The sequence below is a fragment of the Colletotrichum fructicola genome, assembly GCF_000319635.2.
Source record: "Colletotrichum fructicola Nara gc5 chromosome Unknown KSG_Nara_v1_contig02, whole genome shotgun sequence".
NCBI classification, from domain to species: Eukaryota; Fungi; Ascomycota; class Sordariomycetes; order Glomerellales; family Glomerellaceae; genus Colletotrichum; species Colletotrichum fructicola.
The window spans coordinates 2,166,881-2,184,870 of NW_027094052.1; the positions used below are offsets into that span (position 1 = coordinate 2,166,881).

General features: G+C 54.3%; 4 protein-coding genes across 4 annotated transcripts; 2 read left to right on the forward strand and 2 right to left on the reverse strand.

Moving 5' to 3' along the window:
* Positions 1-188: 188 nt before the first annotated feature.
* On the forward strand, positions 189-1,277 carry AIG2C (Protein AIG2 C; the record flags this gene model as incomplete). The annotated part of the gene is made up of 6 exons (XM_032028812.2): positions 189-237; positions 321-327; positions 383-525; positions 614-621; positions 684-1,095; positions 1,243-1,277. 6 exons carry the CDS (start codon positions 189-191, stop codon positions 1,275-1,277), a joined length of 654 nt encoding a protein of 217 aa, XP_031891243.2.
* A 6,373-nt stretch (positions 1,278-7,650) lies between these two features.
* On the forward strand, positions 7,651-9,949 carry CGGC5_v003357 (uncharacterized protein; the record flags this gene model as incomplete). The annotated part of the gene is made up of 3 exons (XM_066151115.1): positions 7,651-7,781; positions 8,300-8,320; positions 8,590-9,949. The coding sequence occupies 3 exons, from the start codon at positions 7,651-7,653 to the stop codon at positions 9,947-9,949; spliced, it is 1,512 nt and encodes a 503-aa protein (XP_066009550.1).
* A 1,005-nt stretch (positions 9,950-10,954) lies between these two features.
* Positions 10,955-14,865, reverse strand: CGGC5_v003358 (uncharacterized protein; the record flags this gene model as incomplete). Its single annotated transcript, XM_032028810.1, has 4 exons — positions 10,955-12,627; positions 12,675-14,245; positions 14,307-14,673; positions 14,733-14,865. 4 exons carry the CDS (start codon positions 14,863-14,865, stop codon positions 10,955-10,957), a joined length of 3,744 nt encoding a protein of 1,247 aa, XP_031891241.1.
* Positions 14,866-16,706: 1,841 nt separating this feature from the next.
* Positions 16,707-17,990, reverse strand: terC-2 (FAD-dependent monooxygenase terC; the record flags this gene model as incomplete). The annotated part of the gene is made up of 2 exons (XM_032028809.1): positions 16,707-17,921; positions 17,970-17,990. 2 exons carry the CDS (start codon positions 17,988-17,990, stop codon positions 16,707-16,709), a joined length of 1,236 nt encoding a protein of 411 aa, XP_031891240.1.

The following is a 17,990-nucleotide window of genomic DNA, read 5'->3' on the forward strand; positions in this document are numbered from 1 at the left end:
ATTGTAGCAGGGGCAAGCTGGGGACGCTCTTATCGCGGCCATCAAGCTCTTATCGCGTCTGCCCGGCGGCTTCTCCAGGTGGAGGCCGGAAATCCGGAGGTGGGCCGGGATCGCACTTCACTCTCCGGCCACCTTCCTTCAGTTCCGGGGTCTTTGACGTTTGTTCGATTGCAAAGCTTGCTGTATGTATGTTATGTTTTCTCGTTTCACTGGCTATTTCTTGTGGGATAGACAAAGGTAAATGCTTGCGTAACTTTCTGCCATCGGCTTGGCTTATTTGTCTCTTGTATCGCTTCAACAAATATCGCGATAAACATCAGAAGACGGGTAAGGCAAGATCCATCCGTTCCAGAAGCATTTCTGTGGACTTACAATAACACAGAATCTCACAAGACGCATATATATGCCCCCCCACAGCGCACCTTCTTCGGAAACATCTCTTGCTCACCACAACGACTCCGACCCAGGATCATCAACCAACCTACACACATCAACTTCACTTCAGTCACCAACTTGATATCGAACGTCACAATGAGCGGAGAGCACACTGCATTCTTCTACGGCAAGTCTGGCTCATCTACCTGCTGGTTTACATGCTAACGCTTCTCAACAGGCACCTTGGTCAGTATCGATGACTCAGTAGCCCCGAACATCACCGTTGGACTTCACTAACTCTCAAGCAGATGGAGCCCAAGGTCTTCTTCACCGTGACCCAAGGCGACGGCAAGCCTGCCCAAGCCATCAAGGACCTCTACACCTTCACCCCCGCTGTCCTGCACGACTACACCCGCCACCGTGTCAACAAGGCCGACTACCCGGGCATGATCCCCGAGAAGGGCGGCTCTGTCCTGGGCATCTACGCGACTGGCCTCACCGACGTCAACGTGATGAAGCTCGACTTCTTCGAGGGCGGCGAGTACGAGAAGAAGGTCGTCACCGTCAAGGTCCGCGGTGCGGACGGCAAGGAGGAGGACAAGCAGACCACGGCCTACATCTACAAGCGCCCGGAGAACCTCGACCGGCGCGAGTGGTCTTTTGAGGAGTTCCGCAAGGACAAGATGCACGTCTGGACCCGCGAGAGCTACGTCTTTGAAGGTAACGGATATACCTGAGCCCACTTTCTTTTGCCGTTGGCATTGCTTCTTCTTGATGAAACCCTGGAGACTGGAGAGGAGAAAACGGACTGGCCAATCTTACGCATCTTGGAGACGCCGTCACTAACGCTTTTGACAAAACGAACAGGCTGCGACGACTACGCCGAGTTCGAGAAGGTTTAGGCAGAGAATGTCAAGGGCTATGATGAGAAGGAGAATGCGGTCAAGCAAAGTGCAGCTTCGACATGCTGATTAGGCAAGATGAGATTTTGCTGCACGACCGCTTTTCGTGTCTGGCGGCAAATGGGGTTTTCTGATGGGCTCCCCCGGGACTTGGCCGTCAGCTGCAGGTCTGCGACTGGGTCATAGGGCGGTGTGAGGCGAACGACAAGTTAGCACCTCCCTCACCCCATTCATTGGAGAATGGCTGCCGCCGGCTCACCCCACGAAGGATGGGTAATCATGACGCTACAGATAGATGAAACATGAGACGCGAAGTTCAGCGCAAATAGACGACGATGTTTACACTTCATGCCCGATGACTACCGCCAGCCTTGTCGGGCGGGGGTCCGACTTGCGTAGCCCCTGTGATGTGATGCGATGCAAAGTCGTCGTCCCTGCGATTGGAGTCGTCGTCTCCTGACCGAGTGCGGGCGGCAATGCGACCGTGGGGAGGGGAATGAGAATCGCGGATTCGTGGGGGGGGAATCCATGGCAACGGCAGTGAGTAAGACGTCAAGAGAACCTACCGCGGGCTAACACCCGCTAGCCAAGGCAGACTGCTGCGTGTAAGTGGTTCAAGCTTATGCAAGTTTGTTGGGCGGTCATCCCAAGTGTGAGTCTCGTTGAGGTGAGCGGCTGAAAATCATGCTATGGCGAAGGAGCGAACCACGAGCAACGCCAGGAGTCGCTAGCATCACAGCAAACGCCGGCGCGTCGAGAGGGCGGGCGTGTAAAGTGCCCCTTCGTGAACAATGCCGGCCCACATTCTAGCCACTTGTACCCAAGGAATGCCGGCTGCGTCAGGCTCTTCAACGGGATTCCAGCTCGGCAGGGATGCCAGCCCAGAGGCATCCGATGTGGTCTATCGGTGTTTCTGTAAAACAGAGGAGGGGAAAACCGCGGTACAACCGCGGAAGGCGCCCATCTCGGGGAGCACGAGGTGCGACTCACGAGCCACTGGGTCTCCCGTATTCATACGAGCTTCTGTGGCTCCGGCAGGCAAAAAAAAGCGACAACTAGCCACAGGCAGTGTTCAAGAAGTGGCACCTGACAGGGGCAAATGCGGTGGCGTAAGCTGGGAATAATCGGACGTCCTTGTGGCTCAGAGGCGATCTTTCATGCTGTGCCGCTGAAGAAGGTTGTCGCCAGGACCCCCCGAGATCACAGGTGTGGCTTCCATGACTTGAGAAGAGCGGCTGGACTGCCTCAAGGAGGGAAGCTGGAAATCAGCCAGGGGCGCGGGCCAAGGGTAGAAGCTCATGTCGGGGAATTCATGCGGGCGGGACGGCGCCGTTTCGTAGCTGGTACGGCGTCGGGCTGTGTTCTCTGGCGGTCGATCAGTGTCGCGGGTACGAGACTCGGTTCTACCAGATCGTCTGAAGGTGAAGGAAATGTCTCTCTGCGCCCCCTCGGATCGTCTACCAAAACCGCGCTTGTCGAGCTGGGCTCAAAATGCTCAATGCTCCAAACAGCTGCGTCGTTTGCGTCTGCGTCCTTCAGGGGAGGCAGCAACACGGACCCGGACGGGCCAGAGCAAGCTGCAGAAGAGGGATTTCTTGATCATCTTCGGACGATTAACCCGGACTGGGGCTAGGAGCAGATGAAGATGGGCAGGGAGTACGTAGGACGCCGCGCCGCAGCTCCCCGTGGCCCATGGGCATCACGTCCTTCTCGTCTCTTTTTCCTCCCTGGGCGGCTCTCGTGAAGCCCTGCGAATCCACTCGGCCGTGGAGTCCGGGCCACCTCCATCCGGGCATTGGACAGTGGGAACGGGGTGGCGATCAGCAACGTGACAGTGGACAACAGCCGGCAGTGGCCTCCCATTGCGGTCGGGCAAAGGCCGGGAGAAGGGCCGCCGGACCAGGGGTTATCGTGACATTTGCTGGGCTCTGGGCTCCCGGGGGTGATTGATGAACGTGCCAGAGTGACAGCCGGATGGCCAGGCTGCGTCGCTGGTCGCAGAAGTAGAAGCAGAAGCAGAAGCAGGCAGCTGAGAACCTAAGGTGATTTGAATTCACTTTAGTCAAGCGGAAGCCTGAGCTTTTCGAGAGCTTTGGCGCATTTGTCGTCGTCCCGTCGCTGTCATTCGACTGACTGATGACTGGCCAACGGCAAGGTAACCCGGGAGAAATAGCGTTGACATCTGTGACAGCTGGATGTCCTCAGCTGGACGACGGACACGTTTCCAGCGCTTACCCCAAACGCTTTGGCAGATGAGGGGTGCCGTTGTGACGACTGCGCCGTGGACAAAGGACAATGACTGGTCCCAGCGGGTTAGGACTGAGTCGCCATGGCCGCGGAATGCAGTGGCATGCCTCCGCTTCCCGCGTTCCCGCGATGTGATGTGGTGACTGATGGATGGTATTAGGTAGGGAGTTGTGGCCTGAAGAAACAACAAACGGGAGGAAAAGCTTAGCCTCTTGGAGCAGGAACGACATGATCCTGTCATGTTCACATTAACAGTTGACGACTAATAGTGAGTTGATTCGCTGTCAGTGGTTCGCAGACAGAGAGCTCAATGTCCGAAAGGGGAAGAGGCGAACTTGGGGGGCGTGAAACTGCCTCTGTTTCAGATTCCTCGCTTCTAGGCAGGGGGGTCTCTTCCAGCTCCTCTAGCAGTTCCATATCCCCCCTCGACGAGACCCTTGATGCGCTACAACGTAGCATGAGCACCAGTCATTGTAGGGCTTCGACGACGATTGACGACAGCACAAAATCCGCTCGTTGTGGGCAGCCGGGGATGGAATCAGGGCAGGCAGCCAGCGAGAGGGCTCCCAAAAGTGTGCGCTGGGGGCCAGGCAAGGCCCTGGCAAGCGAAGACAAAATCCCCGTCGTTAATACCCCCTGCGCATGCAGCTGAACATCTGGTCTGCTCAACCGAATTCCCCGCTTAAAGGGTGGCCCCTTCGATTCAGCGGGGAACCAGATGGCCCAGACAGGGGGAGTCAGGTTGCAGTGTCAGGGGACGCTGGCCCCGGTGCCTGTCCATCAGCATGTGCGGGTCTCGGCACTGGGAGAGAAGCAAAGAGTGATAGGCAAACATTGCTTTCGCACCTGCAAACGAGTGGCTGTCGCAATCCGCACGCCGTTGCTTTTCTTCATGTCGTCGGTGGAGGGACCGTTGATCGTTTGAAATCAACCGTCCACCGGTCACCGTGCCGCACAAGTACCGATGCTGGACCGAACTCCGGGATGCACGACTGAGCGGATCCACTATCAGCCCGGCAGTGGACAGGCAAGTACACTGCCACCACGGTTCCCCCGGCAAGTGACTTATGACGTGTTAAGATGTTTTTTTTGGGGGGAGGTACCTGGGCAGAAGCCACGAGGCACTGCAAGGGCAGCATCAAGAACAGCCGCAATAAACGGCGGGCTGGCTGGCCGCAGCGATGCTCCCTCCCACTTTCCATCTACTCTGTATGCCGCACATACAAACGACAACCCACAAGCTTGATGGCATACTGGACCAGGGCGGGTATACCGAGGTCGATGGCGAGTAGAGTTGGCCATCCGATGGGCACTGACTGAGGATCCTGTAAATTGAGTGCCCGTACGGATACCACTTAATTCTCTACTTCTATTTTCAACGGGGATCACCCATCACTGACTCGGGGGAATCTTGTCGATCAACGTGTCTTTGCATTTTTGATTTGGCTTGGCTTGGCCTTGTCAAGTGACAGCAGACAATGCGCACAATGGAGAAAGAGGGGTTGGTTCTTAGTGGTACACTGCGTTCTTGTTGTTCTGGCATGTCTCTGATGTCTCTCGTACCTTATGCCGTCCTTCGCTCGGTGTACGTCGGTGAGCTGAGCTGGCAAGGTGGGTGCCCGTGCCAGCGTTTACCGATCCAGTCTCACCGGCTCGACATGCCCGTTGCATGTCTCGCTTTCGGCTGCATTGTCTGCCTTTCCGTCCATTTTTTGTTTCTTATTCGCCCTTCTTAGTCAAGACATCACAATGGATCAAACGGTGGACTGATGTGATGGCCCAGAAAAAAAATTGTCTTGGACCGCCTGGTAGTCGCAAGTGCCGCCCGGCCTGTGGGAAAAGGAATTCCAAGGAGCCTGGAAGCCCGATCAAATGGACGAACCACGCATCGCGAACTGACTGCCCCTTTCTTACGCTCTCTCCGACCCCTGCTCTTAGGATACTGGCCTTGCCGAAAGCCGTGGGACTTTGGGACTGTCGAAAAAAGCACCCCTGCACATCATCGACCCTCTTTCCACCCACCAGTCCGATCCCTGACCATTTTCTTCTCTCTTCAACTCATCCCCCCATGCTCATTGGGCTGGGTGGACGGGAGAGGCTCACAGCGCGACAGCGGCGGCGACACCATCACAGTCCAGTGCCCCAGTTGTTCCCGGTCTTATTCCGCCCCCTTGCCCCCTTTGCATGTTAGTCTACGTAAGGAATGACTACGACTAGCCCCTGCCTTCAGCGGTCGGCCGGGGGTCTCGCGGAGGATGAGAGCCAGAGACAGCAGGACTCACGAGGAGAGTCGTCCGAAAAGACATTTTTGGGCCAATGTGGTGAGGCGATGTTGCGCCGCAGCGTGACGTATCTTTTGCGAGGGTATGAGAGGGATCTGAGTGGCCGCCACCGCGGCCTTGGGCGAGGGCCGCGATAACTGGCCACCTCCAGTCTCCAAATCCAAGGTTCGATCTGCCCTGATTGGAGGCCGCCTGTGCCAAAATAGGACTTGGTCTGGAATGGGCTGGGCCGCAAATATCGATGAGGCTTTCGCCTTTCGCGCTCTACTGACCTCGCATGGCGTGTTCTGACTTTGGATCCAGTCAGTGCATACGTACGGGTGATCTTGATCTGTCAGTCAGCATCGCATCTGTCTTCTGTCTGCCAGAAAAAAAAGTAAGTCTCCATTCAGCTAGGCGAGGCAAATTCGCGTAATATCCGTGGGTGCCGGTGCACTTGTATATCGCCTCTTCTATTCTAGACTCGGACGGTCAGATAGGGTGGTATGCGTATTGCGCACACCAACATGGGGAAATACTATGCAGTACTTTGTGGTAGGTAGGTAAAAGTAAGGATGACATGACTGAGCCTTGTCTAGATTTAGCAGGCAACCAGAACGATTCGGGGGGCATCGCTGTCGCTGCTGATCTCACTCTTGGCGGCTATTTGGACGTATGAACTGGTGCATGGTAGATGGATGGTAGATGGATGGATGCAATGGCTGACCGTTTGTTTCTATCTCAGGTGTTGCGACTCACTGCTGCATGCTGTGCTCACTTCGCAGATGGTGCCTTGCAGTAGCCTCCGCCATTTTGGTGCTTCTCCTGTCTTGAAAGCTGCAGCTCACGCGCTTCCTGCCGCCATTCCCTCTAGTCAGGGCCAAAGGCAGAGTGTAGCAGTGCTCTGGAAGGAAACACATGGTTGCACACATCCTCCATCTTCCCGTGCCCCTTTCCTGATCTGACGCTGCACGACGAGGTACGTACCGGCTGCAAGTGCGTGGCTAGTGTTCCCTACGGATACAGCTTCGAGATACGTACTGTGTAGCGTTAGCGGGGCAAGGAACGTGCTTTTTTGGTGCCTCCGTTAGCGTGGCTCGAGCAGCGAATGGCAGCCAGTCCTCGAGCGGGAGTGGTAGGAGTACGTGCCTTTCTTCGCACCCAGGCTCCCACACCGCACCCTTGGTGGCTGCTTCCTCCTCCCTGGTTCCCTGCCCCCTGTCGTCTTGTCCCGGACCTCGTCTCCTCCCTGGTAGCGACTAGTCCTTAGTGCTTCTTCTCAGTGTCACTTGTCTCTCTTCCCACATCCTCCCAGCCATTCATCCGCCCCGTCAACGACAGCTCGAAAAACTCCTCTCCAATCCCTCCCTATATCATCAAAACCACTTCATCGTCGGTCCACAGATGCTCCCTCCCTCTCCCCCGCCTTTGGCTGTCCTTGGCTCCTCCTTAAACGAGCCTAACATGCCTAGTCAGGGGCATCCACCGCGAGAAAAACACGCACGATGCGCCTTGCTGCAAGGTCCCCGTCCCTCCAAAGTCCCATCCAGGAACATGGCATGGTCCTAGCAGCCTTTACCTTACACCTTAAGCCGTACCTTACGTGCCGTGGAGCCTGTTCTTACTACGCAGTGTACCGCCTGCCGTATGTACCTCATCCTCGAACACCCACAACCACACACGCACACAACTGCCAGATGCCCCGATCATCCTTACCCACCCCTGCCTGCTCACAAGAATGTTTAGTCCGGTCTTTTGTGCCATGTCGAAACAGGCCGAGGGGCTCCTCTCCCGCCTATCACAGCCTCAAGCCCATGCCTCTCCTTCTTCAACGCCTGGCCCCTGTCCCCCTCGGGCGATCCACCATGCCTCGAATCCCCTTGGACTGCGCTCCACGACTGGGCTTGACTGGTCGACCTGCTCAACGCCTGTCTAAAAGAACGCCATGTCTCTCCCGTCCCAAGTGGACCGATCTAGTCCAGCTCTCCATCCTCCGGTCCGACCTTCAGTCTATCCTTCTCCAATCGTTCTGGGATAACCGCCGTTCTTTGCAGCCGTGCTAAGTTGCTTTTTGCCTCTCGTTTCCACTTTCATCTCTAGTCCTTCTCTAAGCTCGGCATACTCTGCCCGTGGGCCTGCTCACTCACTACTTTCTACATCCCCATCGTATCTTTTCAGCTTTCCCGTCTTGTATTATAAGACCCGGGCCTCGTCCTACCTCGAAACACTCTTTTTTTTGTTCCTCATCCTCTTGGACAAACACATCTTCTCGCATTCCTTCTGTGGGCTTTGGAAAGGCTTGTCGTTTCGACATCTTACCTTCTCTCTTCTATCATTCAACAAGGCTAGTCCTTACTTTTCAACTTTCTATCAACCAACCCAACTCGCCTGGTGCATTACCATCCTTCACGGAACCCAAAGACAACGATACGAAACTTCGAGACCCATCGACCTTTCCGATTCTCAACTTTCACTCCAAACTTTTCAAACACTCCGCAACGTCCAAGCTCCCAGCAGACAAAGCGAGAAGACACTGTGAGTATACGGAATTCTGCAGCATCACAGCATCAAAGGGACGGCACGGGACCTGGGCCACTTGGCTTGCTTCTCTGCCTTTGTTCGACAAAGCGGCCCGTCACTGTGCGACTCACAATGTCATTGTTCGGGAGCATCGTCACACTGAGCTTGTTACGGTTGTGACCAGTCACTTCGAGTCGGGCCTGCTGAGGAACAAATGCGCTGTCATCGAGAACATGCTGGATCGATGAGTCGAGTTCGAGTCTAAGCTAACTTGTCTTATAAAGTGTCAAGAGAACCAACGACTTTGATCGACCACCAAACAACTTACAGTCACAACGACAACCCACACTGAGACCCTACCGTCTGGAACGTTTAGATTCTCATCACTCAACAACAACACTCGCCATGTACGCTCAAGCTATCGTCGCTTTCGGCCTGGCCACCCTTGCCAGCGCCCACATGAAGATGAGCTCTCCCGTGCCTTACGGAGCCGCCGACCTCGACAACAGCCCGTTGTTGGCTGACGGCAGCAACTTCCCTTGCAAGCAACGCTCTACCGTTTACGATGCCGAGGGTGCCTCCAACGTCTACGCTCAGGGTGCCGGCGGCAAGCTTGCCTTCATTGGCTCTGCCGTTCACGGTGGTGGTTCTTGCCAAGTCTCCATTACCTATGACGCTAAGCCCGACAAGAACTCCGTCTGGAAGGTTATCAAGTCTATTGAGGGAGGCTGCCCTGCCAAGAACGCTGCTGGCAACCTTGGTGACAACGCCAACCAGCAGAACCAGGACACTTACGACTTCACCATCCCCGACGACATGCCTGCTGGAAACGGTACCATCGCCTGGACTTGGTTCAACAAGATCGGCAACCGCGAGATGTACATGAACTGCGGCCCTGTCACCATCACTGGTTCTGCCGGCTCTCAGAGCGCTTACCAGGCTCTTCCCGACATGTTCGTTGCGAACATTGGCAACGGCTGCACCACTGTTGACAGCAAGGACGTCCAGTTCCCCAACCCCGGCACCTCCGTCGACAAGTTCGGTGAAGCTTCTGTCCTCTCGGCCCCCTCTGGCACTTGCCAGGAGTCCTCCGGCGGTGGCTCTGGCGGTGGCAGCACTGGCTCTCCCGCTCCCACTAGCACTGCTGGAGCCGGCAACGGAGGTGGTGCTCAGCCCACCACTGCTCCTACCTCTGCTCCCGCCGTCTCTCAGCCCGCTGCTTCTTCCAAGCCTGCCGCTTCCTCCAAGCCCTCGGCTTCCATTCCCGGCGGCGTCTTCATCACCGTCCCCAACGGCTCCGGCTCTACCCCTACTGCCTCTGCCACCGCCTCTGTTTCCAAGGCTCCCGCTGCCACCGCTGCGCCCAGCGCCGCTCCTTCTTCTGGCACCGGCTCTGGCTCTGGCTCTGGCAACGGTACTGAGACCGGTGCTGGCGCGCAGACTGTCGGTGCTGCTTGCACTGACGAGGGAGCCTGGAACTGCATTGGCGGCACTTCTTACCAGCGCTGCGCCAGCGGTGCCTGGTCTGCTGTCCAGCAGCTCGCCTCCGGCACCTCCTGCACTGCCGGCATGGGCTCTTCTATCAACATGGTTGTGACCCGAAACGGTCGCAAGCGTGCCCTCCGCTTCCGTTCTCACGCCTAAGCTGGTCGATGGCGAACACTCCTTTATGAACGGTCTAGCATTTACGGGATATATGATACCTTGGGGCACATTGGATACCTATCTTCATGATCATACAGGTTACGGCAGCACAAAGATTTGCGGCGTTTGTCTTTTCTTCTGGACATTTACAACTTTCTGTATATACCTTGTACACATTTCCTTTTCTTTTCTTTGGCATGACTACAAAAGGCTAGATGTCTGCATTAGCCATCATGGAAAAATAGCGTGATATCATCAATAGCATCATACTTGCTCATACTCGTCTTCCATCTCGCCTCTTCATGTGAATGCTCTCATAGTTGCAAATGGTGGGTGGTCTCAATCATCAACCCACACACACCAAAACATAGCACATAGCTCTACTTCACGTCAAAGCGCACATCGTCGACCACTGACAGCCCGGAGCTTGACGATCTGATGTTCTCCCTCTGACAGTTTGGGCGAGGATACCCATGAGAAGGAGTCAAGGACCTCGTGGGGTTTGGAGTAGACAGGGAACGTGACATAACCTAAACCTTATACGCAGCGAACGTTGAACGCGACAGACTAAACACAACACCAACACCGGTACGAGGGTGTGAAGTTGATTGAAAGACTTCCCTGTCGAGCTGAAAGGCTGACACAGGATATATCAGACGAGAAAGTGCGCATGGACGCGATCTGCGCTGTACAGCGGAAACGCATTTTGGCACGCATAGAGAAACATTATCGGGTTGCAAGTAAAGTAGGAAACTGTAATTTGTTACTGTTTTGTTTGGAAGCCGTTCTGCCTGCAAACACTTGACTCATGTCTTAGGTAAAAAGAAGACTGTATCCCCGCAAGGCGTTTTCCAGTCGTTGGCGATGTCGATTTCGGTCTCGCGATATGCACGATGGGGGCGTGAAATCACCTCGGCGAAATTCTCCCCAGTTTGAACCACAAATAACAGAAATGGCCCTTGATTTTTGTCGTCCGATACCTGGCTCAGCTCATATGCTCATAAATCATAACCACGTCTCATCTCCCCGTTCCACTTTCCGTCGGCCCAGAACCCGTCTCAGCAGCCCATTCCTTGGTTCCGTGTCGCCCTTCCGCAGCGCTGATAGTTTCACAGGCACAACGAACGGGTCGAGCTCAATGCCCACGTGTGCGCGTCCATCCTCCGCGACATACCGACCGAAGCTGAAAGTCGCACTCTGAAGGCTCCCGGGGCCGTCGTACTCACGCACAGCCCTACTGGGCGCGAGGTAAGCTAGGATCGACCCGATGGTCGTCGGCATTCGTGGTAGGAAATGCTTTATAGCGAGGCCATAGAGAGCGATAGCGACAGCGATGTTGATACCCAATACTGCCAGACTGATGGCGAGAGCGGTGGTATTCATGAATATGCGCGTCTCGGTGACGTGTCGGATGCCAGTAATTGTTACCGGCTCAGGGTACGTTTCCCAGAGGTTCTGCTGGGTATTTCCGAGAGCGAGGACGTAGATCTGGCGATACAAGGCTTCGAGGTCGGGGATCAGGGAGGGGATGTCCGGCGTGGACTTCGGGTCGAGCAGGTCGGCGTGGCCTGGCTGAATTTTGAGGAGGTAGTTGATCCAGTCTCGCGCAAAGGTATCGTTGTGCCACTTGTTCTTGTTGGTTGTGAACAAGCTGTTGATGATGGTAATCATCATATCGGTGTGGTTCGTCGAGAGCGGGTAGTCGAGTGTCGGCGACGATTCGGAGACTTGGGACGAGCTGATGACGTATCCATCTGAATCCACCGTCACGTCAAACATGGCCGTTGTAAACACCGGATCACAAACGACGGCCCAAGTTTCCATCTCCCCAGTCTTATTTGCGGCCTGGGCACTCCTTGACCAGCCGAACATGACCGGGACTTGGCAGATCGTAAGATCAGTGATGTCCTTGTTCATAATTGAAACGTACTCTGCCGATGCCTGTCCAGTAAGGTCCTTATATATCGTCGTGTTCAAGTCAAGAACTTTCGTCGTGAAGTTGCTCGGACATCCCTGTACAACCTCCCCATTCCTCGTTATCGTGTAGTTGACTTCTGGTGTATTCCCTCGCGTCTTGAATGTACCCATGTCGGAGCAGGATGGGTTGACTCCGAAACCCGTGGTTCGCGCGGAGTAGGTATTCGCCGGCGCAGTGTCATTCGGAATGACTTTGAATGGCTGAAAGAAATACTCATGGCTAGCCCAACGGGTCAAGGGAGTGTTCTGGGTTACGTTATTCATAGTAATCAGAAACGGTATCTCGTACGGTGCGATGGGATTGCTAAAGTTGTAAACCGATTCGTTGTTGAGCCTGGGCATGATCGACTGTTGGAATTCATGAGGATGCTCGATCGCGATCGGTTCTTCGTTGAACAGACCACCAAGTCCGACAGCTAGCAGGTTAGAAAGGAGCGCGAGACCGCACATGGCTGTGAGGATGAAGTGGCCAGATCGAGAGGCCCGCCAAAAGACGAATTGTGGCGGAAGCGAGGTGTATCGGGCGCTGATCGATCCTTTGGCTGGTCGTTTACCGGACCAGAGATCCCGGAATGGTTGCAGGAGACACAGAAGTCTATTGACGAGAACCCAGAATGGCTCCAATAATGTTGCAATGATAGTCGGGACGTAATTCTCGAGAAGTTGGAGAACTTCAAAGCTCGCGTTCGGTCGGATGATACCTGTGAATTGTGAGTTTTCCTCCTTATTGCGATCTGAATCTGGCTACCTTTGTTCTGCTGCTCCAGCAGCTTCAGATAAATCAGCGCAGCAACACCTCCCATCATCACCACAATGACAGCAACTCCAACTTCTCTACGCAGGGCCCAAGGCTTGACGGGCGAATAGTGTCCAACGGGGAAGAGTGGATCTGGCTGGGACAAACTGATGCGCTGCTCTTCGTTGGATTCGTCTCGTACGTCGACCACTTTGATGACCATCTCTCGTGATTGACTCTGACACCCACAGAAAAGCTTGAATCTTTGGTCCGTAAATACTTGCTTCAGAGCTTCTTCGGATAGAGCACCTTTCCCTGCAAACCTTTCGAGCAGCATCGGGCTGTTTTTGCATAGACTGATGAGAGATCCCAGGGACGCAGGATCCATGGTCAACCTGCTGGTTGCCCTGTGTCCATGCCACCAAAGGAGAATCGTGAAAAACCCGACCAGACCTAGGAAACTTTCGACGATTGCGGAAAAGAGGCGGCTCACGATGATACCGTGTAAGATAAAGTCCACGTTGCCTTCGGACAGTCCTGCTACTGTAACGTTATCAAGAACACGACGCAGTGCAAGATTGAAAAGCATCTTATGCGTCGAGTTGAAAGCTTCGCCCAAGACGGCCTCGTCCCTGAAGAATTCCAGGCTGGTAACGTTCTTGTGGGATCCTATGGCAAAGCCAGTCATTGGCGTCATGGGCCACATGACACCGAGATCCGCCACCTGTTGATGCTGCTCCAATAGATGCTCAAAAGGATAGTCTCTCACGACTTTTTCCTGGAGCGCAGGAGTAACATCGCTGACAGAAAGACCAGAGCTGATCAAACGCTCGAAGGCCGTAATGTTAAACTCCGTCTCTTCAATTCGTTCCCGAGGACCCAGCGGCACAACCGAATCCTCCAGTGGGACATAATCGACCGAACTGACTGTGGCGTTGACAGCCTGTTTGTAGTAGTTGGTTTCGCAAAAGAGAGATGTGAGGTTGATCTTGTAGTCGGGATAGTTGAGTGAATGGCCCCAAGTGGCCAAGAACTGGCCGCCCGCAGATTCCTTCGAGCACGTCATGCCTAGCCAATAGTCGGACCAGGGACTGCTGTAATACCCAAGGTAGAGCATCTTGTAGGGCTGGCTGTTGTCGTGATTGCCGTATACATCGATCTCGCTGGCGTTGCACCCACGTCCATTGAGGAAGTCATACGTTTCCTTCGATGGTGGCCCATTCCTGCTGGCTTCTGCGGGCCAACATTCAAGTTCTGTCCAGTACTTGGTCGTAGATCCTGTCCAATTAGTGGGTGACACCGGTATATCTCTACTTTCGGCCTTGAATGGTAGCAATGTGTAGTCATCGGTGGTGTATGGGGGCAGCGGTTGGTCCAGCCAAGTTTGAGCGTAACCTTCATTGAGAATTGACTGATCCAAGATAAATGCCTGGTCCGGGGCTGCGCGAGGGGCAACATAGGAGAAGACTTGAGCTGCCCTTTCGACCCTCACTGGTCCAGTGCCCAATATGGCACTCTGAAGAGGAGTGAGCAGCCAAAAGATGATTACCATGATAGTCGCAGCGTAAAATGTCGCCCAGTGTCTATATTTGATCAGCACAGTTCCCCACGAAGCCTAGGACAGGGCTGAGACAATGTTCTTACCGCCTTCGAGCCGCCTTGAAGGGCACGAACGCGACGAACTCATATGGATAATCAAGAAAGATTGAGTGTTCCGCTATTGCGCCTTCTGGCCTTGAAATTTCCAGCCATGGCTGCAGGCGCTTGACATCCAAGTCGATCCAACTCCATAGAAGACTATATATGACGGCGACAATCGTAGGAAGGAACAGGTAGCAGAACTTGGCAAACGTCGGTATCTCGTTGGTCGATGGCGAAAGTGCAAGGCCGCCAGCCCTTTGGCTTTGTTGAGCGAGGATCTCAATGATGACAGCGAGAATGAAGGAAACAAATGCGAACGAGAACAGGACTGGTGCACCTATTGTCATGGGCTTCCAGCCGTGTTTATGGACTGTCGGAATGATCAGCTGCGGTGAACCACGACACCTGTGTTGGTATGATGAGATTGACCTGTTTCGAGGCTGCACTGAGTGTCCTTATGCTTTCTTAGCCATGGTATTGAGTCCTTCCGGCTTCGCTTCTCGGGGGAAACATCGTGTGAGAGGACCCGAGTTTCCCTAACTTCGGGTGCTTTCTGTCCCATTGGCTCGACGGCGCAGAGCGCAAATATGTGACGCCGTGAACGATGAAAGAAATGTCATCCAACACTTCAAGTAAAGAAAACGAAGCAGACTAGCCCGTAGTTCAACTAGAACAAGACCTCGTGGTAGCCAGCCACAACCGACATAGGAAATGGGACAACAAGAAGACGAGGAAAGGGGAGAAGACCGAGCTGGCCAGACCTACTCATCTGGCAGAACGGGCGACTTAAGGAGAAATGAATGAATCCGAGATTTTGGGACGTCGAAACGAACCAGGAGGTTGACCCCGGTTCCAACAGCATTGTTCAGCGCGGCTACTTGCCAGTTCGCATGATTTCTCCTCTCGACTATGCCACTTCCGTAGCCGGATAACACCTCGCGCCAACATAAGGTTACTTGATCTAGGGTTCCTGCATTGGTCCAGAAGTGACGTGGGCCCGCTGGTAGGGGCGTCGAGGAATGAGAGGTGTTGGCTAAGCGCCCGCAGACGATGATCGAGGGGGCGGCCCGGGTGGGGACCGGACCAACAACAACTGCGCCGTCTGCAGAATACATCGCCACGATCTTCTTCAGCAATTCAGTCGTCAATCTCAGACACGAACATGCGATCTTCAATTCAGCTTCCTGGCTTGGCTCATTGGACGTCGCATTGCATTGTGACAATTTGGGGGCAGATGTGAATGAGAAGAAGTTGGTTCAATGGGAGAGCTTCGTCAATAGACGATGCTGGGGCCGTTAGGATTAGCCGCCGTGAGTAGAGCCCTCATTGGATCATTCTCTAATATGTGGGTAATCGGCGGGTCTTCTCGAGGCTAGTGTCCACTACATCTTAATTTAGACTCAGAACCACTTCACAATTCTCGATCTTCCCTTCAACATTCATTCATAATTCATTGTCTTCAGCTGTTATATGGGAGACATCTCGACACTCATTCATTGCATAACTCATCGGACGGAATGTTGCAAGCTCCACGAAGAATTATGAATCAAGGCAGAGCCTGCTGCACCGGAACGATACCACGCATGCGCCGCAGGAGTGCAGAAGAGCGTATCAAACCAGTGGCGGTCCCAGGCCAACACCATGGGTGGTTCTGTCGAATCATGAGGTAGAGCATGAGTCTGGGAACCCCCGGTTCTCGGTTCCCATGCCAGAACAAAGAAATGCAAGTTTCGGCACCCGCGGCATGGCCGTTGACAGAAAAGCCGCGGCTACAATACGGTTGTGTCGCCACACAGTTATACAACTTTCTCATCCATTCTGTGAAGTTTATGAGAAATGTCGTTCGAGGGCCGCCGAGTCAAAGTGCACTTGTTTCTCTCGTTCAACTCACTTCAGATTCATTTGTCATGCCATTTTGCCCTGTTCTGAAGAGCAACTGCTCAAACACTTGAATGGTAAGGATCCAGCGCTTTGCTGTATTTCTGGTCTCTCATATTCGTAGATCTCTGGTTCAAGCTGTCTTAAGCCCGGGCTTTGGACTGATTTTCACCTAGCCATTACTCCAAACATCCTTTTTCATGACCATCTCAAGTGAGCAAGTCGCTACATACTTTCGATTCTCAGGTCTGGGTAAGCCTTTCTTCCCACAAACGGCACTGAGCGGAATGTTTACCTCCTGCTCTTTCATTTAGTCTCTTCCGCATGTTTTTGACATGGAAGCCATGCAAAGGTCCAGCCGACACTCATCCGGCGATGTGGATGAGCAAGGATTCCTTGTTAGGGGTTCTTGGTGGTGATCTCATGGCTCAAAATCAATGAGATGTCATCGGTGAACTGAATTGGCCCTCACTAACAGGCGCTACTCTACACCAAAACCCAACTCGATCAAGCACGATTCGCCCCTTAGCCGTCTACTTTGTTGTAATGCTGCGTGAAATCATATCTCACAGCCAAGCTCCCCAGCATCAACTCCCGCATGTGGTTCTCATCTTTCGCAGCTCGCTGACACATTTGCATGAACCCATCTCTCTCTACCCTGGTACCGGGGTCCTTGTCCGACACCCTTCTGAAGTTCTCCTGCGAAATCGGATCAATGATCGTCTTCCACTTCTCAATCCTCTTCTCGCTGTATAGATCCAGAATGCTTTCATCCGCTACCCCGTCCCATATGCCCGCAAGACAGTCATACAACCCGCCAACATCCACAAACCCGCCGGTGATCCCGAGTCCGCCCCAAGGGTTGCACAAGTGCGCGGCGTCGGCAGCCAGCATGAACCTGCCCACGCGGAACTTCGGCGCGCACCGCTGGTGCATGCGGTAAGGGGCGAAGTTGACGACCTCGTACTCTCCCGGGTCAGGGCGTCCAGGCAGCATGATCTTGAACTTCTTCTCCTGGCGTGCTCTGAGCTCTTCGTGCGAGAGGTTGGACTCCTCGCCGTACGTCACGCGGTACATGCCGTCATTTGTGATCTTCGCCGCCATGAAGAAGTGTTCCGGGTGGATGATGAAGTTGGCATCGTCCCAGCCGAACTTCTTCTCGAAGGGGTAGTACGTGTTCGTCGCGACGATCTGGGCATCCCACGTCCAGCCGGGATATTCCTCCCCAAACAGCCCCTTTCGAACTGCGCTGTTGGCCCCGTCGCACCCGACGATGTAGTCTGCTTCGATTTTCTTCTTCCCCTGTGGTGTTTCAACATCCACCCAGGCTCGTTCGTCATCTTGGCCCAAGCCGACCACACGATGCTCCCAGCTGATGGTTCCGTTGTGTTTCCCCAGAAACTCGTCCAGCATCAGCTGATCGAGATCCTGAAGAACCAGACATGCTGTGCGCAGGTCGTCGCCGTTGATGTCGGAAAGAACGCCTGCGTCGAAGCCGGCGATGACACTGTGGTCCTCGAGACGCCGCCAGACGAACGTGCTCACCGTCGGCCCCCGACGACGGACCTCGTCCAAGATGCCTGCGCGCTTCAGGTCCGGGATGGCGGCTGGGCCGTAGTGGGCGGCTCGTGGTTGCTGGTCGAGATGATCCTGAGCTTCGAGCATCTGAACGGGAATTCCCTTCTTCGAAAGTAGCAGCGCTAGAAGCAAGCCCGAAGGCCCGGCCCCCACGATCACGACCTGAATAGCTTTAGAGAATTACTGGAGCAGAAGCCAACGGGGGCATACCTTTTGAAATGGACGACTCAT